The 20,506-nt window shown below is 35.1% G+C and overlaps 1 protein-coding gene across 5 annotated transcripts in view; it reads left to right on the top strand.

Annotated features, from left to right (window-relative positions):
* The window catches only part of RIC1 (RIC1 homolog, RAB6A GEF complex partner 1), a 103,001-nt gene that overhangs the window by 67,189 nt on the left and 15,306 nt on the right, over positions 1 to 20,506 (top strand). For all 5 annotated transcript variants that reach the window (XM_015242579.3, XM_006208147.3, XM_015242577.3 and 2 more), the window contains 10 exons: positions 2,007 to 2,095; positions 5,606 to 5,750; positions 6,424 to 6,472; positions 8,086 to 8,238; positions 9,881 to 10,084; positions 14,651 to 14,689; positions 14,982 to 15,092; positions 15,935 to 16,024; positions 16,638 to 16,798; positions 17,904 to 18,039. In XM_015242579.3, the coding sequence (XP_015098065.2) occupies positions 2,007 to 2,095; positions 5,606 to 5,750; positions 6,424 to 6,472; positions 8,086 to 8,238; positions 9,881 to 10,084; positions 14,651 to 14,689; positions 14,982 to 15,092; positions 15,935 to 16,024; positions 16,638 to 16,798; positions 17,904 to 18,039 (1,177 nt within the window). The remainder of the gene's footprint in view (positions 1 to 2,006; positions 2,096 to 5,605; positions 5,751 to 6,423; positions 6,473 to 8,085; positions 8,239 to 9,880; positions 10,085 to 14,650; positions 14,690 to 14,981; positions 15,093 to 15,934; positions 16,025 to 16,637; positions 16,799 to 17,903; positions 18,040 to 20,506) is intronic.

Below are 20,506 nucleotides of genomic sequence, written 5' to 3'. Positions count from 1 at the left end.
GACATCATGTGGCAATACTATTGAGTTGTCTCAGTATTAATGATGCTAAATTTGATTACTTACAATAATAATAGCCTTTACAGGGATATGGTTTTTGCTTTGCTATTAGCAAGTAATGTGTTCTTAATGAAAAAATACTTTTATAATGGGGCTGATGAGAGATGGAAAGAAAAATAATTTAAAGAATACAGGCAGTGTAAATACTTAAAAGGTTAATCATCAGTCTTTTGTAAGTATTGACGTAGCACCTATTTCTTACATTAGAAATATTGGGACTCCTCACAAATACTAGACTCAGCAACCAACCCAGAGTTTGCACTTGACAGTTGTCACCAAGTAAATGTCTGCTAGCCATTTAGTGCTGTCTTTCAGCAAGGTGTCTAATTGGGCAGGTAGTCTGGAAAGAGAGCTATTCCACACTTTGGGCTTCTGACTAAAATGAAATAACAAATCAGATTTTCTCTCCTACCTGAAACAGCCAAGAAAATGGACAAAAGTATGAAACAGGTGTTTTGAATTCAAGACACAGTACATTAAGCAACAAAGGACAGTGATCCCTGGAAGATAAGAAACTAAGTGAGAAAACTCTTTGACTGCCCCAGTTTTTGAGAGAGTTTCCAGCACAAGGATAGGAGACAGGGCCTGGCAGATTCCCTGGGTTGAGTGTGTGGAAATCAGAATCTGGGTGACCAGAGCAGCTGGGGCTCACAGGACAGGCAACAAAGAGAAGAAAGTGGCTCAAAGGGAAAACTCCAAAGAGCTACAGAGGGTTCCTTTTGAGTATTAAACTGAAACATGGAAGATACAGAAAAGACCCAAATTAAACATTACAGAAGAAAAGATTAATAAAGTTGAAGGACATAGCAAGAGAAATGATGCAAGATGAAATATAGAGAGAAAAAAAGAATTAAAACAGCATCACTGAGATGTGAGATAACTTCAAGTGGCGTATCACTGCAGGTATTTTAGTTAGCCCCAGTTCTAATCCTTGAGAAGAGTGGGGCCTGGCTGGAACCTGCTTAGAGCTGCTGTGAGGAAACCACATATGACTTCTTCTACCTTGAAAGAGCACATAAAACTGCCAGAACATTCTGGAAGTCATAAGCCAGTGTGCAGAAGCAGCCTTGGATTTAAATTATTTTAAAAGCAATAATTATGTTAAATTTTTGATCTGAGAATAGCTCTATAAGCAGGAATGGTATTTCTTTTATGATCATTAGAGTTCAATTTTGAAATTTAGCTTAGAAGTAATATACAGATTTTTAGTTTCGGTTTTGGCCTTTTGTATGTTGGACCCTTGTAAAAAAATTTTACGAAAATAATGATGTATACCATATATGTAAAAGAGCATATATCATGTGTATGATACAAAAATAATATACAAAATAATAAAATGAGACTCTGTAAATTACCATTCATCATGAGAAATAGTACATTGCCAGTACTGAATTGATGAAGCCCCTGCTTGCCCCTGTTCTTTAATAGTCCCCTTTCTCCACCTGGGCAGTTACTAACCTGGAATTTGTGTACATTAGCTCTTTGTATTTTTACCACAAATGTATTTAATGACTATGTTTTGAATATTTTTCACAGTATAGAAACAGAATTATGCTATTTATATAGATATATAGGTAGACAGATGGATACATACGCTGTTTTAATGCATGTGACAAAAATTCATTTTCAGTGCTGTATAACAGTTTCTTTTTCCTTTCTCTTTTTGTTGGACATTCAGATTATTCCCATTTCTTTGCACTTACAGACGATACTATAATGAACATTATACATGTCTCAAAGACAAAGATATTTCTAGGGTACATTTATAGGTAAACTTGCTAGATTTTAGAAAATGCATTTGTTTAAATTTATGAGATGACTGCAAATTATTTGCAAAATGGTTTTGTTCTAGTTTACACTCCTACCAGCAGAATGCAGTATTTCCCTTAATCATGTTTTTTATATTTGTATTCATGTTTTTGCACTAAAAGTCTCTTTGTTTCTCACAGTGGTTCTGTGCAGGTTTATACAATAGATAACACAACTGGAGCCATGCTGCTGTCTCATAAACTAGAGTTAACAGCAAAACAATATCCTGGTGAGTCCTCTTCTTTTATTTTTATTTTTCTTATTTTAACATTTTTAATTGCAGGTACTGATATGTATAATGACTGTTGATTTTAAATTAAATGATACATGCCAAAGGACAAATATTGTTAAAACATGTAATATTCTCTGTGACCCAAGGATTTATGTGTAACTAGAGAGACTCCCAAGATCTCTCTTTTATCCTTTCATTAAGTCTTCTCTACCCTCACTTAGTTTTAGCCCCTGTAGTCCCTGTCTGGGCTTTGCTTTAATTTAGACTTTTACCTGATTTCATTGACTCTGTTGTTTTATGCCTTCCAGTTCCATTGATTCGTTCAACAAATAATTTTTGAGTACCTACTATAGGCCAGACACTGTTTGAAATGCTGGATATACAGCAGTAAACAAAAATTTCTTTCTGAACTTCATGAATCCTGTCCACAGGAATAAATCTAAATTCTGTGTCACTGGAAATACTTTTGACTGAAACTAATAGAAAACCCAACTTACTATTGCTTAAACAAATAGAATTTATTTTCTCTACGAGCAGGAAATCCAAAGGTAAGCTGCTCCTGGCATTCATTTGGCCTTTTTTTCCCCCACAATCGCAAGGTAGCTTCTGAGCTCCAAGCATTAATTCTGCTTGAGTCAAGAAGAAAGGAGGAAAGAAGGCATATCTATTTTTCTATCAGAAAAGCAAAGATGCTAGATGGAATTTGAATTCTTCCAGAAAGGGTTTGTGTTTGTTTCTGCCAGTCACCTGGAAAACTACATTAGTCTTGAACCCTTTGCATTATATTCTCTGTAGGAGGTTTTTGAATCATACAAGTTGCACAAATTACAAATCAGAGTGAGGACTGGCTTGTGGTTGCAGATTCTCAGGGGAGCGTCTTTATTTTCCATTCAGTACCATGGGCAAAAACAGGAAAGTTTTGCCATTTTACCACCTTCCACATGATAGAGTTTATTTCTGATTATCCCTTGTACCATGGATGTCTTTCTATTCAATTCCTTGCCTTGGCCAAGCTCTGACTTTAGCTCCTGCCCATCACGTGGTGTGAGTCATCAGAGGTGAAAGTCAGGTCTCCAGGGTTTGGCAGAAAAACTCAGGGCAAAAGCACTTTGTACACTCAATAAACTCCCAATATTTTTGGATGTTTTGAGGTGTTTAGGTTTTCTTGTCAACATTTTGGTTCTTTCAGTATGGAGAGTCATTCAAGGTGTCTAATGTTTAGGTATACTGCCAGAAATAGAAATTTGCTCCTTAAGTTTTTGTCATTCTTGCTGCATAGCCTTTAGAGGGTCTGCATATATTTTTCTGTAAGGACAGTTTTTGCTGCAACCTACAAAAATAGAGTGCTGTGTATTTTGGTTGTGGTTTCTAGTCCTTTTATCTGTTTATTTTTTTATCCATACTAATATTGTCATGTCCAATATGGTAGCTGCTGGCCATAGGTAGCTATTTAAATGAAACGGAATTGAAATTAAAGATGAAAACTTCTTCAGTTGCATAGTCACATCTAAATGTTGAATAACCACATTTAGCTAGTGGCTCTTTTAGACCTAGCAAATATAGAACATTTACATCGTTGCAGGGAGTTCTACTGATTGCTTCTGTTGACTGTTGGACAGCACTGTATTGAGTTTTTCAGATTGTTCCCTTTTCTCAGGTTCTTGGAATGCCAGGTCTCCCTTTGGTTTTCTACTGACTCTCACTCTTATGATCTGTTATGGGGGAATTCTCCCTCCTTGAGTTATAACTTTAGGCTATAAACCTGCTTAAAATGTTGGGAGACTTGTATTGTCCTACATCTTGAACAGACACAAGCTTCCATGTTTTCTTCTGGCTCCCCTGGCTGATTTTTACAGGTTGCAACACTTCAGGAGTCCTTAGATAATTCAGCAGCTTCCATCCTGATTATTCGACTCATGATGGCCTGAAATCCTTTTTATAATCCTCTTTTGGAACAGGAAAACCCCTGCTCTCTCATGTTTGCTAGGTCCCATCCTAACTGTCTGTCCCTATATTTCCAATCTTTTTTTCTTCCCTCCCACCCCTGGCTGCCTTAGTTCAAGCACTAGCCAATCTCCCTTTCAGTTATCTCTCTTCTTTTGGCTCTTGGAGACCTTCGTTTCTTTCTTAGAAGTTCATCTCTGTAACAGAAAGTCTTTGGATTACTTTGTAACATTTTTCTCATTATGCAGATTATCATAATCCATGTTCATTGTAGGTTACCAGGCAGATAAATTTCTCATATTTTTGCCACTTGAAAATTATTAACTTTTGTTAATATTTTTGTTGTATATCTTTGCAACTATATTTTAATGTGTGTATAATGCTTGGAAAATACGTATATTATGTACATTTGTATATCTTTTTTATATGGGATAATAGGAATACTATTTATAACCTGTCCTTTCCAGTGATCATTAATATCTTTTTGTGACAGTGAGTACACATCTAAGCCTTACTTTTTTTTCTAAACACATGGAATTGCTTTCATTTTGTAAACTTTGATTTGGTTTTGTATGTTTCTTTGTGGTTTGGTTTTAAATTTCTCTCCTATACGTGTAAAGTATACTAACAAGATATGATGTTTCTTATGCGTGTTCCCATTTATTTTCTATCTACATAAATAACACAATTATTCACATACATGAATTTTGGGGAGAAATGCTAATGTGAAGATTCAAACATAGAGGAAAAAAGTTCTTACCCTGTTAACCAAGCCTGTCTTCTATAGGCCAAAACTTACGTACCTCCCCTTTGTGGTAAATGTACTGATAACAAAAATTTATTAATACTGCATATAGAAAGAATTTTAATTTTGAAGAAAGTGATACAGTAGATCTTTTTGAATTGCTGATGGGAAATGCTGGTATGTTTCATTTAACTCTGCAATAAAGGAACTTGAATTTTACTACAAGAAAATGAAATTTTCTCCTTTGGTAATTATATATGAGGTTAAAAGAACTACTTTGTTTAAAAAAAGATGTAAGCACCTATAGTACTCAAGCTGGAGCTTACTACTTAATCCTAATGTAAGGTTAAACTTCAATTTATTTTCACTTGGATCCCTCTGATACTGCTAATGGAGCATGAAGATGGTGGTGAAATACTGTTTTACATTTTAAAACTCCTCGTATTTTGCTAAGTACTTTGACATCGTGTTGAATTATTCAAGGCAGTTATTCTTCCCATTTTACAGAAACTGATTTGCCCAAAGCCAGAGACTTTTAAGACTACACAGTTGTAGTTATTCAAGCTAATAGTGGCCAAAAACAGCTTTCATGTCTTATGTGTCACTTGGGTACTGAGTTTATTCTGCTTAGATCAAGTCAAGGCTAATGATCATACTGATTTTAAATAGCTCTAAGTGAGCAGAATTTATCTCATTGTTTGAAGCCAACATGCTTTTCTCCCTGTTTCAACTTGAAGATACCAGCTGTTTAAAAAAGAAGAACTAAGTATTTCTGAAGCAATCGTTTATTTTTAACCCTTCTCATAATTTTTTAACAGACATTTGGAACAAAACAGGAGCTGTTAAATTGGTCAGATGGTCTCCTGACAATAGTGTTGTAATAGTGACCTGGGAATATGGAGGCCTCTCTTTATGGAGTGTATTTGGAGCCCAGCTGATTTGTACACTTGGAGGAGATTTTGCGTGAGTCAATAAAGATAAATTTTAGATAAAATAACTCCATTATCTCCTGGACAATACACAAACACAGAAACTTGATATCATACTTACATCATTTTGGCTTATTTGACTCTTAACCCGAAACAGTTTGTAAGGTTCAGAGTTAATTTATTCAGAATGTATTGAGTCCTCATACATCCATCCTCTTTAAACTGTTCATTCAATAAAAATGCTTTTATTTATTGAACCCATGTTGTGTACATGATAATATGTTAGATTCAAGGCTAAATCAGACATGATTCTGCCTTCAAGTAGCTTGTTATCTAATAAGAGTGGTAAGCAATACACATAAATGAGTATAGCAAATGAAAAATTGCATTGTCTCATTGGTTTAATGTGGGTTAATTCAGTGGGTTGATAGAACTTGGTTGATATCTCTGCCCACTTCCTATACTACTCTGAATCTCAGTCCTGACGTAATCAACACACCTTCCCAAACTGCACGACTCTGTCAAGAATTTACTTGGGACCTGGAAGACTATGTCTCCGTGATATACCTAGGCGTATTAACCAGGAGTTTCATTTTATTCATTATTATGTATTTCTATTTTTAGGAACAAAATCCATTTTAAAAAATTAAAGCTAAATATTATACGCAATTAAAAGACTTTTTAAGTAAGTTTCTATTCTGTTTCAGTTACAGGTCTGATGGTACCAAAAAAGACCCCCTTAAGATTAACTCTATGGTAAGTACTTTCTATAAAATACTGATGCAATGTGAAAAACTTGGATTTTTCTTCTTCCTTTTTTTTTCTCATGTTGACCTGATAAAATCATAAAGCTATTTTAGTCTCAGCAAACTCTTATACTGTTCTTACTTTGATAAAAGTATGTTTTTTAAAATCAGGAGGCTGCCCAATTTTCAGTATTTGACTTTTGTTTTGCATAGATGTGTCCAGCAAGCCCCTGTCATCTTTGTAAACATAGTGACTGTTCCAGTCAGGCCTTTGTTTTTCTAAAGCATACCTACATTTCTTATGTGACTCAACAGCACCTATTTCTCATGGCCTCCTCTGTTTTAACATAACATGAAATTCTCTGGGTGCTTTTCCTGGAGGACATGTGCTTGTACATTATTTAAGCATATTTTTAAAAATTTCCATAGATGTATGTCAAGAGAACTGTAGTCCTTGTTGTAACAATATTTTTACTAATTTTCAAAAGTTTCCGTGGAAAACAGTGAGGTGTAACCCCTGTCTTTACATAAAAACATTTTCTTACTATAGCCCTTTGTGTGCCATCTTTGTGAAATTAGTGGCTGTGAGGCTTATTACTACCTTTCTCTCCTGTTCCATAGAGGAAAACATTTTTCTGATCATGGGTTTCTCAAAGAATTAAAACCACCATGGTTTCCTTGAATAGTGGTTCCCAACATTTCACCACCAAGGATCCCATTTGATGTCTTTCCTCAGTTTCACATTTTAAAATAAGTTTTCAGACACCATTTCTGTGACTGCCAATCAGTGCTTCTGGATGGTACGAAACAACCAATGTTACCAGCCTAAGTTGGCATTTCAATCACAAACTAAGAACCTAAGCATTTTAGTTAGCTTGTGCAACTTTTATCATGGAAAAGTAAAACTTCTATTAAGCTTTTGAAATTTTGCAATAATTCGTGGCCCTTGCCTCCCCACAGTTACTATTTTGTTGACCTTTTAGATTAGGAATCACTAACCTCAAAGAATATAAATTTTTTTTTAACTGTCATGGAATCTAGTTGTAGAATATTCAAATTGACTGGGCCTGGAGAATTTATTTGAACTTTCTCATTTTACAGAGGAAGAAACTTGTACCTCAAGAGACCAAATAGCTTGATTGAGGTGGTACAACATAAGGGTAGCCAAACTGGAGTAGAAGCCCTAGGCTCATAGCTTCTAATCCAACGTTCTTTGTTCTATACAACACTGCATCTGTTTGGGTGCCTTTCAGGCTTCAGTTAGGTAATATGGATCTTCTCTTCTTAAGGTATTTCTTTGTATTTGAGAGACCGTTAAAGTAATGTAGAAGTTACAGAGAGCAGTATACATTTCTTAGGATTTGGAGCTAAGATTGGTGTGTAGTGTTTTCATTATTCTACTTGGAGAGCATCTACTAGAGGTCTAAGATGTAGCAGATGTAGGTATGATTCTTGTCTTTGTTACTTGTCATGGTTTCTCCAACCTTCAGAAGTCATTAATAATGCTGTTGTTGGTTATTTCAGAATTTGAATATTTGAAACTAGGAAAAAATAACAAGAAGCTTTTTATTGCTTTGATTTTTTTCCCTGCTCTTCTCCATCTCTATTCTCCTCTTCTCCAAGAGCTGGGGTGCGGAAGGCTATCACCTATGGGTAATCAGTGGATTTGCTTCTCAAAATACTGAAAATGAGTCTGACTCCAAGAGTATAGTTAAACAGCCTGGCATTCTACTGTTTCAGTTTATCAAGAGTGTACTCACTGTAAACCCATGTATGGTAAGTTTAATTAAAATTCTGGGGTTTTTCCAGTGGTTTTTGTATTAGGATATCAGACTTCCTTATGACACAGATAGGTTGAGTTTATTACTAAAGTTGGCATATTATCTTCTTTTGTACATTTTCTATGATTTGTACGTTTGTTTTTAATTTATATTAAATTTATCCCCAAATTTTATTTCTGAGCAGTTTTTTTTTAATAGGGTCACAAGCAACTTGAGGGAAAGCAGTGTTTACAGATTTACTTGAATAACTTGAATAAAATTTGATCTTTGTATGAATAGCATTTCCCAAAGTATGTTCTGCCAGGCACTACTTTTGAGAAATATCAATTACAATTACATAGGATAAGAAAAAGTTCTCTTGTGTGAAATTAAAGAGTTAAACAAAGCTCTAGAGATTTCTTTTTCACAGGATTCCAGTCTTTAGTATGCTCATTTGCATCATGAAAATCCAGGAGCTGGAATATAAAAAGCAGTGTTTCCCAAACTTCCTTAACTATGAATTTTTAGGGAATACTGTGAAGAAAATTAGCCTAAGATCCTGCTTTGGGAAACACTGCCCCAAATTATAATACAAACTTCTCATGTTTTATCAATCCAAAATAACATATGTTGTTGATACATAATAATAGTGTATGTTACATGTTAGGATCGTGTCTTAATATGTACTACCAACGGGTTTTGAAATGTTTGGTGCAGCCAGTTTCTGATTAAAATTTACAACATATTAAGAAAGAACGAAAATACCCTGGATCTCAGACCTTATTACTGTAGTGGAAGAATAAGAAAAACAAGAGTAGAGTATTTCTTCCTCCCCTTCCTCTTCCCAAATAATAGTTCAGAAGCACCCTTGAGTTTTATATCAAGACAACATTTGGAATGCAATGGAAATGTGAGGGGCTGATCTAATTTGAATAGTCAGGAATAATAATATGCCCACGTTTGAAAACACTGGCCTTCTAATTGAAAATCAGGACATAATCACAAAGAGTAGAAACTATCTTTTTATCTAAATATCCTCAGAACCTGATACATTCCTTGGTACTAACCAAACATTCACCAAGTGATTATTGACTCGGTCTGAACCAGGACCACAGATACAGGCTACTTTTCTTCCTCCCCATGGTTTAAAAGGTCCTCCAGCATCCAGTTATCCCTGTTCTTAATCCACTCCTTCTTCCTGCCATGTGGGCATATGAATGAGCAAACACACAAACTAGCCAGATGTATTTTCATACAATCATTCATGAGATATTTTATGTGAAACTAGTTTGTAAACTGTAGACAATGAATAGTTTTCTTCAGTTTTCAAATGAAAATCTCTAATAGCTTTGCCATTTTTGAGTAGTAACGGGATACTACTATAGCAGTTGTAAGCCTGGGAGTGTTTTGGATTTATATAATAAAACAGACTTTAACAAAGAATCTGTTTACACTGGGAAGTGATCATTAAAATGTTGCCTGTTACTTTAACAGTGTATGAGATCATCATGTAGTCTTGTCCTCTGTGAACAATGTTGACATGTATGGTACGTTTCCTACAGTAAAACTAAATCAGTGTATTATTTCCTTTCCCTTACCTAATATTGAGTTATTTTATTTGCTTTCCTCCCCGCCTGTTTCCTTTTTCCTCCATCTAGAGTAACCAAGAGCAAGTGTTGCTTCAGGGGGAGGATCGCTTATACTTGAACTGCGGTGAGGCCTCTCAAACCCAGAATCCCAGAAGTTCTTCAGCACACTCTGAGCATAGGCCCAGTCGGGAAAAGAGCCCGTTTGCAGAAGGCAGTTTAGAGACTCAGGGTTTAAGCACTTTACTTGGTCATCGGCATTGGCACGTGGTACAGGTAAGTCTTCAGATGCTGTCGGCTATTGACTTAGTCCTTGGTAAGATAGCACCTGGAGCAGATTTTGAAGTATTTCATATTTTGCTTTAGAAAACTGAGAAACTTTTTAACCTTTTGACTGTCACGTCTCTCTCTTCTGCTTTTCTGTGCTCTTGTCCTCTTTTCTTCTTTCCTTCTTTCCACTTGATGTAGATTGTATTCCCACCTGCTTTAAGTCCATTAGTAGTGAACAGTTTAAAAAACTGGAAGTTTATGCCTTGCCCTCTTACTGTGCAAAACTGTTTAACTTCTAGCTTTTTTTTTTTTTGTATAAATTTAACTCTGTAGACTTGAGTAAGCAAGAGTGTAGTAATTTCATGGAAAGTGTATTGATTGGCACTTTGTCCAGCTGACTTTGTAGTTCTGATGGGGACACACAGAGGTTAATTGCCTGACTTTGGACCCAAATTGCAGACTTATGATTAGTCTAGAACCCTGTTGTTAATAATTTTATTATTCTTGTTCCAGATTATTTACTCAATCTGACTTTTAAATTAGTAGTTTCTTTTAGTAATTCTGGTAAATTGGTATTTAACATGGAAATTAATTCTGAGTTTTGATACCAAATAAATTGGGGTAAATTAGTTAGTTGAACTTTCTTGAAAGATATTTTCATAACAGTTTCAAAGTCCTGAGTGTTTTCTTTCCCCTCTTGATGCCAAAGAGTCTTAGGTACATCAGAGCCAATTTTCTGGGTTAGTTTCTTTTAGGCAGTTTCTATTTCCACAATTCTTTGCCTCACTTCTGCCTTCTATACTTTTACCTTACTAGCTTACTTCAGCTCCCATGTTATTTTCAGTTGACTTTGGAGATAATAGAGATAGAAGAATGGTCATTGTGTGAAAAATAAAAGGAGGAATATCTCCTACATTGACATGTGGTATACACTAAAATAAAATGGGTATAACTTACATTAATAAATTCATAAAATTCAAACAATGTACATACCATTTTATAATTAGTAACAGTTATTAAATAAAACTGCATCAGCTACTTCCTTGACTAAAATTTTCCACTGCTCCCTTCTCTCCTATAGCCATTTCTCTGCTATTTTCATTTCCCCATACTTTGAACTATTCATTCTACACTGACCTAGCATCAATGCCAGTTCTGCCTAGCCAGGTCTGTGTTGCCAGAGAGCCAAGTAGAGCAGAGGATCACAGAAGGTAGGTCTGGAACTCAAAAATCCATCAGGCAATAACAAAAATTGAATTTCCTTCCAGCTCAAAAATTCAGTGATTCTGTGATTTGTAGGCATCTATGTAGTATCCCATATTAGAAGCATGTAACACTGATTTTTATGACTTCAGGCAAAACAGGTTCTAGCAAGATTCTTCTGTCATTCTGCTATTTAGATATATGAAATACTCAGAAAGATAAACTTGTTTAACTCTAGCTTTACCTAATAGTTTCAATTTCCTTAAAACTAATCAAAATAATACCAGAGTTGTACTCCCCAAAATTAAGCTATAATAGACTCATAGAATTTTTAGAGCTGAAAGGACCTTAACAATCATGTAGTCCAACTAGATTTTATAAATGAGGTAATTGAGGTTCAGGGAGTTAGGTGACTTCCCCAAAGTCACACAGCAGAGTAGTGACAGACTATCCTTACCATGATATAAATTAAAGTAACAGTCAAACCTATTTTAAAACCTAGGTACTAAATGTTGAATTATATAATACATTGCTGACCGTGAGCTAAAACCTAGAATGTGCCTGTTTGTCACATTTGGCAGTGTTTTTACTTGGAGTTGCCCTCTGCTTTGTTTGCTGGCACTCCAGCCACATGGGTCAATGCAGTGTTGTCATGGTGTTTGGTAGGGTGGTTTGCACTGTCCATATAATACTAATGCTTTACCTTCCAGACTTGTTAGCTAATTAGTAAATATTCCCTGAAGGAACATGGATGCCTGTTTAATTCCCCCTTCAACGTATGTTCTTGTCTGGGATAAGTGCCCACATCCTCCATCAAAGTGGCTTTGTTTGTGTGATTTATACTTTATATGCTTCTTGTACAGCTTATAGTTCATCAAATGAGCTCCAGCTAATTCTACTGCTCTGTTTGTTCTTCATCTAGACTACTGGACTTTTTGGTTTGTTTGTTTAAGCTTTCTACCTTATACATTAGTTTCCTGATCAGAAGATTCTGTGTTAATTATGCTTTTCCCTTTTAAAATAACACAAATACATACTTGTCAGAAGCAAGGTTAATGTATCAGGCATTATGTTAGGGAGGTCAATAGAGAGGATTGTAAGAGCCATTTCATTTATAAATGATTTGCTCTCATTCCTACAACGTGTATCAAACATTCCAGGCATGGTATTTGGCACAGATCAGATCTGCTAGGGTGGTGGCTCTCACAGTCTCACCAGTTAGAGACAAAAGTAGTCTAGGTAGGAAACAAGGTTTTAGCAGAGTAACTTTAAGGGGGAAAAAGGTAAATTTAGGTTTTTCAAGAAACTGAAAAATCCTAAGATATTAAAAGTAGAGATTCTCTACCATAGCACTCAGTTTCCCAGTGATATGGCAAGACTCTTGTGCCCTGAGTATGCAGTCTTGACCTGAGTTTCTTCATTATTTATTAGTTGCCTCTTTTCTTACTTCTGCTATTTCCTATTCTCAGTACTAGAGGTAGAACTCAAAGTTTAGGTGACAGATCGGTAATGGTTACCTCCTGGTGAAAATCATAGTTTTTGTTCTCATTTCATAGCATCTTCAGGCACAAAACTGCATGAGAAATAAAGCTTCATTTTAAACTTACAGTTTGAGTTTTGAAAGTAAACTGTTTACCATTTCTGGCACACTTATCAGAGTGTGTTGTTTGGTAAGATTTAACCGTGGTTCCCATGATTAGAAACTCTTCATGTTGGAGTCCACTCTGGCAGTGATACCTCGCTTCCCGCTTTACCCACCTACACATTTCATAAATAATCAGGAAACACCAAGGTTTGTGGGAAGTGAGGGTTCTTTTTAGCATCATGGCTGGCTAGCTCAGTTGTACTCCAGGTACATTCTTCTTCAAGTGACTCTTTTTCTTCATCCAAAAAAAGAATTTCACTCACAGCCTCCTGGAAAACTGCTTTCAGGTTTTATTTTGCCACCTTATCATTACCTCAGATTACCATCATACTGAATTTCACCCATCATAGTGAATTTTACTAGTTGGCCTGAATGATACACTATATCTGCTAAGGTACAAGTTAAGCATTCTTCAAGCCTATATATCATGACACTGCTATTTTTAATTCTGTAAGGTAGGCTTCCACAAACCAGCACTAGGGTTAAGAACTTCCTAATGTACTAAAAACTATTAAATTTACTTAGATTTTAGGTTGACTTACTGGATAATAAGTGAAATCTTAACAGAAATAGTTTTATTAATAAATTTTATCAGGGTTAATAGGGATGTTTTCAGCATATTATTTTTACTTGATTTTTGTTTTGTCTTCACATTACACAAAGACTCTTACTGGACTTGATTGCATTTACTTGACTTTAATTTGGCTTTCCTTTTTTACATATGTAATTTTTCTTTGAGTAAAATGAAAATAAATTTGAATAAGTTGAAGATTCTCTTATTTCAGAAACAGAAGATTCTTACCTTGTTCTGTCATTCTGTGAATTTTCACCCTGCATTTACCACATGCTCATGAAAACTACTTAACCAGCAGGCTAATAGATCACAGTCTCAATAAAGCTAGACTTGACTTAATCTACACTGATACCTCACAGGGGATTTTTTTAAATTTAAAATTCTCACTACAGTGATACAAAGACACCATGTGCAAAGATGTAAGACAGATGACATGGCAAGATATATTTACTACTTATTGTTGCAGATAAAGAGTTAGCATCTGTTATATATTAAAATTACTAGTAGATGAGTAAGTTGAACACCCCAAGAAAAAGTCGTAGCTTATACACACCCTTACATGCGTATGGATGTTTGTTTAGAAATAGAATGAAAACTAACCAGTGGTTATCCTTGAGCAATGAAAAATGATACAACAGAAGAATTTCAATTTATACACTTTTATGTTGCTTAAATTTTATAAGTGTGCATTTCTTTTTTTAATCAGAAAAAATGTAAAAATAATAAGGATGTTTCCATAAAAAAAAACAAAAACAAAATTCTTGCTGAGGCTCTAATTTTATTAGATAAGGTTGTTTTGGGATGGTTCAGATCAGCAAACCCAAACTGTGTTCATCTACACAATTCTTGGCTGCCCTTGTGGGTGCTGCTCTAAAAATCTTCCGTTATTCTGTATTTATTGAGTGTTCAATGTTTTAAACAAACAAACAAAAACAATATAGAGAAAAAAGAGGAAAACCTGTCTAGAAACATGTAATGAAATGGTTAAAACAGGAGATGTGAAATATTGGCTGCTAGTAATACCCATTATTTGGGAATGCTTCAAACATTACAGGAAAATTAACCTCATATTATGATGTTAATGCTTTAAGTGCTTTATGTTTAAATACATTTCAGAAGTCTTACCAAACTAATGTGTTATTTTCTATAGATTTCCAGTACCTATCTAGAGAGCAATTGGCCTATACGGGTGAGTTGTTACTGTGTTGGTGTTAACTTTCATTGGATAGCATTTGCTGCAAGAGGTATTCTGGGAATTGAGCCTCTCAGTGGGTGCATTGAAAATAAAATTTCAATGCTTGATCACTTGTACATCTTTAGTGTAAATCTATAATTTGATCAAGTGTAACTTGTGTGCACATATTCAAATTATTGAATTTAGCAATTTACACTTAATTCATTTAGCAAACACTGTCTACTTGCCTGACACAATCCTCAGTTCTTTATGCCTAATAACAACTTAATTTTTACTTTTTAATCAGTTTTCAGCTATTGATAAGCTTGGACAGAATATTGCTGTGGTTGGCAAGTTTGGTTTTGCACATTACTCTTTACTCACCAAAAAATGGAAGCTTTTCGGAAATATTACCCAGGTTAGTCTTTTTAAAATTAAAAACCTGTTTCTCAAAGTATAAGAGAACTACAATATGAAATAAGCATAAAGTAAATGGCTGTTTACTTATTAAAAAATAGAACCAAATATTTTAAAAAATGACATTGGATTATGTCTAAGTGTTAGTTCTGATAAAGTACTTGATATTTGATAAAGGATTTTGTATTGAGACAGTTAGTTTGTTAATTCTTACTAAAATCAGACACTATAATTCTTTAACTTGAGGACTTATTGTTAAATTCCAGGTAGAATTCATCATGTAAAATCAGAAAATAGATTTCCACAACATTTGAAATCATTTTCTGCCTCTCTGTGTCCAACATAAATATTTGGGTAGCATATAAACATACTCAGTTGGATTTTGCAAGAATCAAATAGGAGGAAGAGTGAAGGAAGTTAACATTTAATACGAGCCTACTGTGTACCAGGCACTTTAAGGTGCTTTCATATATGTTGTTTATAATAGTCCAATGAGGACACTATTGTTACTTGGCCTTTTAAAAAAGAGAAAACTAGGATTCACAGTCAATCAGCTGATAAAGATAAAGCCAGAATTTAAACCAAGGTCTGTGGAATGTGGAATGATGATGCTACGTGGTACCCATTTATTTTGAATGATGTATTTTCTGTCTTACAGATGTTTGTTTTTTCAAAATAGGATATGAATCATTAATAAAGTCCCTAGAGTAATACTTAATGGGGGCAGGAGGAGGATAGAGAGCAGAGCAGAAATAGAGCTTTCATTGTCTCATTAAAAATATTTTACAGGTATTACTGGCAGGAATAATAAAGGTAAATATGTTTTTTAAATTTTCTTTTAAGGAGCAAAATATGATTGTGACTGGTGGCTTAGCCTGGTGGAATGACTTTATTGTCCTTGCGTGTTACAACATAAGTGATCGTCAAGAAGAGGTAAGTTTTTGTTCTCTCAGAAATAACAGATTTTTATATTATGAAGATATTAAGCACTATTTGTTTTTATATAAAAATAATTATTGAAAATGAACAAAACATTTTTTAATCAAGAATTTGGCACTTGTAGCTAATGGGATTTCATTTCAGGTTACTACTTTAGAAAAATTTAAAGGGATGATCAGGACTTCTGTGATAACTTTTTCTAAGAATTTTAGTTGTTAGATATTCTCTGTAATAAACTTTGTGCATAATAAATAGTTAAAAGTAGAAAAATTTATAAGGATGGCTGTCCTTAAAGATTTATTAATTTATTGGTTTATGTATTTATTTTTTGAGAAATCTACTAATCTTCTTATATCAGGTCTAAATATGCAGGCCTAAAAGGAGGATTTCGGTACCTTCACAGTTTTGATCACTTCACCCTTTGGTTATTTATAGAATTAGCCTACTTTGTCAAAATATAAACATACATTTGCTATTAAAGCTCAGGTTTGTCTTTTAACTGCTTTTACTTGAGAAAAGTCAGTAGATAAAAAACATGTCTAAAGTATTTAGTCATCTGTGGTAGATATCTCGTTTTTACAGTTTTCTTCATTTTTGTTTTCTAAAGCTCAGAGTTTACTTGCGAACGTCAAATCTGGACAATGCTTTTGCTCATGTCACCAAAGCACAAGCAGAAACATTACTGCTTAGTGTCTTCCGGGACATGGTAATAGTATTTAGAGCAGACTGTTCAATATGCCTTTACAGTATTGAAAGAAAATCTGATGGGTAAGCATATGACAAATCACGTTTTGCTCCTATTTATCATGTTTCCTCTGTAGTTTTAATTTCATTTCAAAATACTTTTTGTTCTAATTTTGTATTTAGTTTCCTTTGTTTAGGAGTTGAAAAAGCAAGAAATTTTAATTAGTGGTATTCATAGAGTAGTTATTTTTTAACTACTAAAATAAATAGACGAACCTGCACTAACTTCTTAGCTAATCTTCCTGGAGTCATTTGAAAAAAATCTGGTTTGGGATGGGTTTAAACCTTTAAATACTAATTTTTTTCACTATCTTGAAAAAAAGTGGTTACTGACTATCCTAGTGTTCTAAAAACTTGAGAAAATCTGTAGAAGTTCTACAGCTTTAAGGCCTTAGGAAGCGTGAGCGTAGTGGACTCATTTATATTTTCACTGAGCTAGATGGCTGTAGTCTGCGGCAGGAAAAACTAGCAGTCCTGTTGCTGCTATGTATTGCCTGTGTTCTTCCTGTCGTCTGGTTGGCTTGCAGCATTTAGACCTAACATACCTCTTGAGTTTTATTTTGTTCTCACATGTATTTTGTTTCTCTTTTTTTTAATTTTGTTGTGGTGGGGGGAGGTAACTAGGTTTATTTATATATTTTTCTGATGGAGTTACTGGGGATTGAACCCAGAACCTCACACATGATAGGTGCATACTCTACCACTAAGCTATACCCTCCTCCCTTCTTTTTTTTTTTTTAATAGCCATGAAGTGCGTATTTGCTGAAGTAGCTTTTAATAATTAAGTAATATAAAGATAAAAATTAACAAATCTTACTAGCCTCCGATAGAACCCATATCCTTTCTCAACCATTTCTTAACCAACTAAGCCATTCCTATAGCTTCTTGCCAGTTTTTATATGTCTTTGTACATCTTATCCCCTTCCTTTCTCCCTCATCTCTATATGTGTCCTTAATGTCTCAGCCTTGTCAGTCTGCTACTTGAAGGATACTTAGGGAGGAGGAATGATAGATAGAAGGCATTTGGGGCCTCCAAAGGATAAAATCCCATACTACTAGCAGTGAAAAGGGAAAAAAACCACATTAGCATGTTTTTGAGATGTATGGGTTTCTTTCTCTTTTTTTGCAGTTCAAATACTGCAGGTATTCAGGTTCTCCAGGAAGTCTCCATGTCGCGCTACATTCCTCACCCTTTCCTGGTAGTATCTGTCACTCTGACATCAGTGAGTACGGAGAACGGAATCACCTTGAAAATGCCACAGCAGGTACCATTCTATTATGAGAGTTCTTTAGAGAGTTTTCATTTCATTTTTTTGTGTTTTAAATTGATGTCAGGGTCTATTTATTTAGCAAATAAATACTAAGTGTATAGAATTTGCCTTGTATGAGGTCCTGAGTTACAGTGGCAAACTAAACAAATGTGGTTTCTGCTCAGACTGTAAAGAAATAATTACGCACATAGTTAATTACAATTGTGGTGTGTGTACCAAAAAGTAATGTAGGTTACTGTGTATAACAAAAACCTGGAGTAGTAGTCTAAGCAGTCAAGAGATTTCTGTACCACTTAAATTGAAACCTGAAGAGTGAGTGGCAGTTACCTAAGTAAAGAAGGGGAATTTCAGGCAGAGGGAACAGTAGTACAAAGGCCCGTAGATGGGAGAGAACATGACACAGTCAAGGAATTGGAAGAATTTCAGAGTGACTGGAACATAGAATGTGTCTTACTGATCGTATGGACTTTAGACTTGGTCTTTAAGTATTTTAACCTGTATATTATTAGATCTAAACTGCATAATGCTTACTCTAAGGAGGAAGATGAACCAGAGAGGGACAAAACTGGTTGTAGGGAGAGTAGCTGAGAGGCCATTGTAATGATCTAGGTGAATGGTGTTGGCAGCCCAAACTTGGGCAGTGTAAAAGAAGATAGAAAGAAGTGGAATGAATATGGCGTATAGAGGACTCATTAGTTAATTATGAGGAAGGAGGAAGGATAGTCCCATAGCTTCTGGTTGAAGTTACTGTATAGGTAGTGGTATCACCAGGACCCCGGTTGCAAAACTTTCTTTTCCAAGCCTCCTTCCATTTCACCAGTGGTTTCCAAAGTTCATGTCAATGTGGAACCCATTTTCAAAGGAAAATTCTGTATGAGTTTATCTGTCATCCCTGTCCGCTCAGTCTGTCTTTTACTTCCTATTAAGGCACTTCTACTGATTGCCTTTAAAACATAGGTCCCATTTTTCTCTGCAAACTGTATTTCACGGTAACCAGATAGTCACAGTTGATAAGGAAATGTTACGTCTTACAGAAGAATTCTAGCTAAAAAGATGTGGAAGGAATGTAAGAATTAAAGAATCCCTATTTTACCGCCCTTAAATAACTGATTTGGGTGGTGAGCACTGGGTGAAACCAATGAAAGGTTGATGGGGAACTTTACAATGAAGGTATCAAGTTGTCATGCCCACACCTTATTAATCAATCTTAGCAGTACTAAAAGTGGGAGAACCAGATGTGACATAAACCTGAAGTTCACAGGAAGAATTACTGGTGAAAGCATTAACCCTGAATTGAATCAAGCTTCTGGAGTCAATCTTCCATTCACAGAAGACACAGGGATGGAGGTTTAGTTTAATAACATTCTGTAGGAAAGCTACAAGGCAGTAAAGTGGGGTGGCGGGTAGAAAAGATTCTTCTAATTAGACTTTAGAGCCATAGTAACAATGAAATGCATAAATTCATTTGTATCCTGATTTAAATAGGCTATAAAAAAATACTGTCACAAAACAGTTAGCCATATTGGGGGGGGTATAGCTCAAGGGGTGGAGCATGCTTAGCATGCATGAGGTGCTGGGTTCGATCCCCAGTACGTCCTCTGAAAATAGATAAATAAACCTAATCCCCCTCACACGCACAAAAATAAATAAATAAAACAGTTAGTGATATTAAATAGAAATGCTAAGGGATAATTGTAAATTTTATGAGATTTAGATTTTATGTAAATTTTATGAGAAAGACTGGCATAGTAGTTATATAAGCAAATACCTGTATATTTTAGAAATGCCTGTTAAGTTTATAGGGGTAAAATGGCATATCTTCCCTTAAAATACTTTGGCAAAATAAGTGAAAAGAAAAAAGGGATAGATGGAGCAGATCTTGGTAATTGTGAATCTGAGTTATGGGAATACTGGGGGGAGGGAAGTTTCATTATACATTTTCTGTACTTCTGATCATGTTTGAAGTCTCCACATTGGGACAAAAAAGGAGGGAGACTCTTTATGTACCCTAGATATAATAGGCAGGCAGTGGCATCAATAGTACCGGGTGCTCCCTTTTTAGAGGACCCTTTACAAAGAGAAGAGAGAAGACCAAGATTTAAAAAGCAAAGCAAGTCTTGATTTAATATTAAAAGTTAACAACAACAACAACAACAACAACAACAACAAAACAGCAGTGAGAACTGTTCAACTGTAAGATGACCTCGCTCATGGGAGAGGTGAGCTCCTTGTCTCTGAAACTCCCAAAGAGAATCATCTGCCAGGGGTTTTTGGGTAAGAGATGGCATGTTGGGTTCCTTCAAATTTAGAATTTTGAGGATACATATAGTCCCTGCTTTTATGTTAGTCAGTTTCTGAAAAGTTCATTAGAGTTGAACTTGAGAGGGCTGTCGTGGTCACCTGTCCTTACATATTACAATATTATCGGTAGAAAATGTTGACTGCATGGATATAGCTAAAG

The sequence above is a fragment of the Vicugna pacos genome, chromosome 4 (genome assembly GCF_048564905.1).
Source record: "Vicugna pacos chromosome 4, VicPac4, whole genome shotgun sequence".
Classification (NCBI taxonomy): domain Eukaryota; kingdom Metazoa; phylum Chordata; class Mammalia; order Artiodactyla; family Camelidae; genus Vicugna; species Vicugna pacos.
This window is presented reverse-complemented; position numbering and strand designations above follow the sequence as displayed.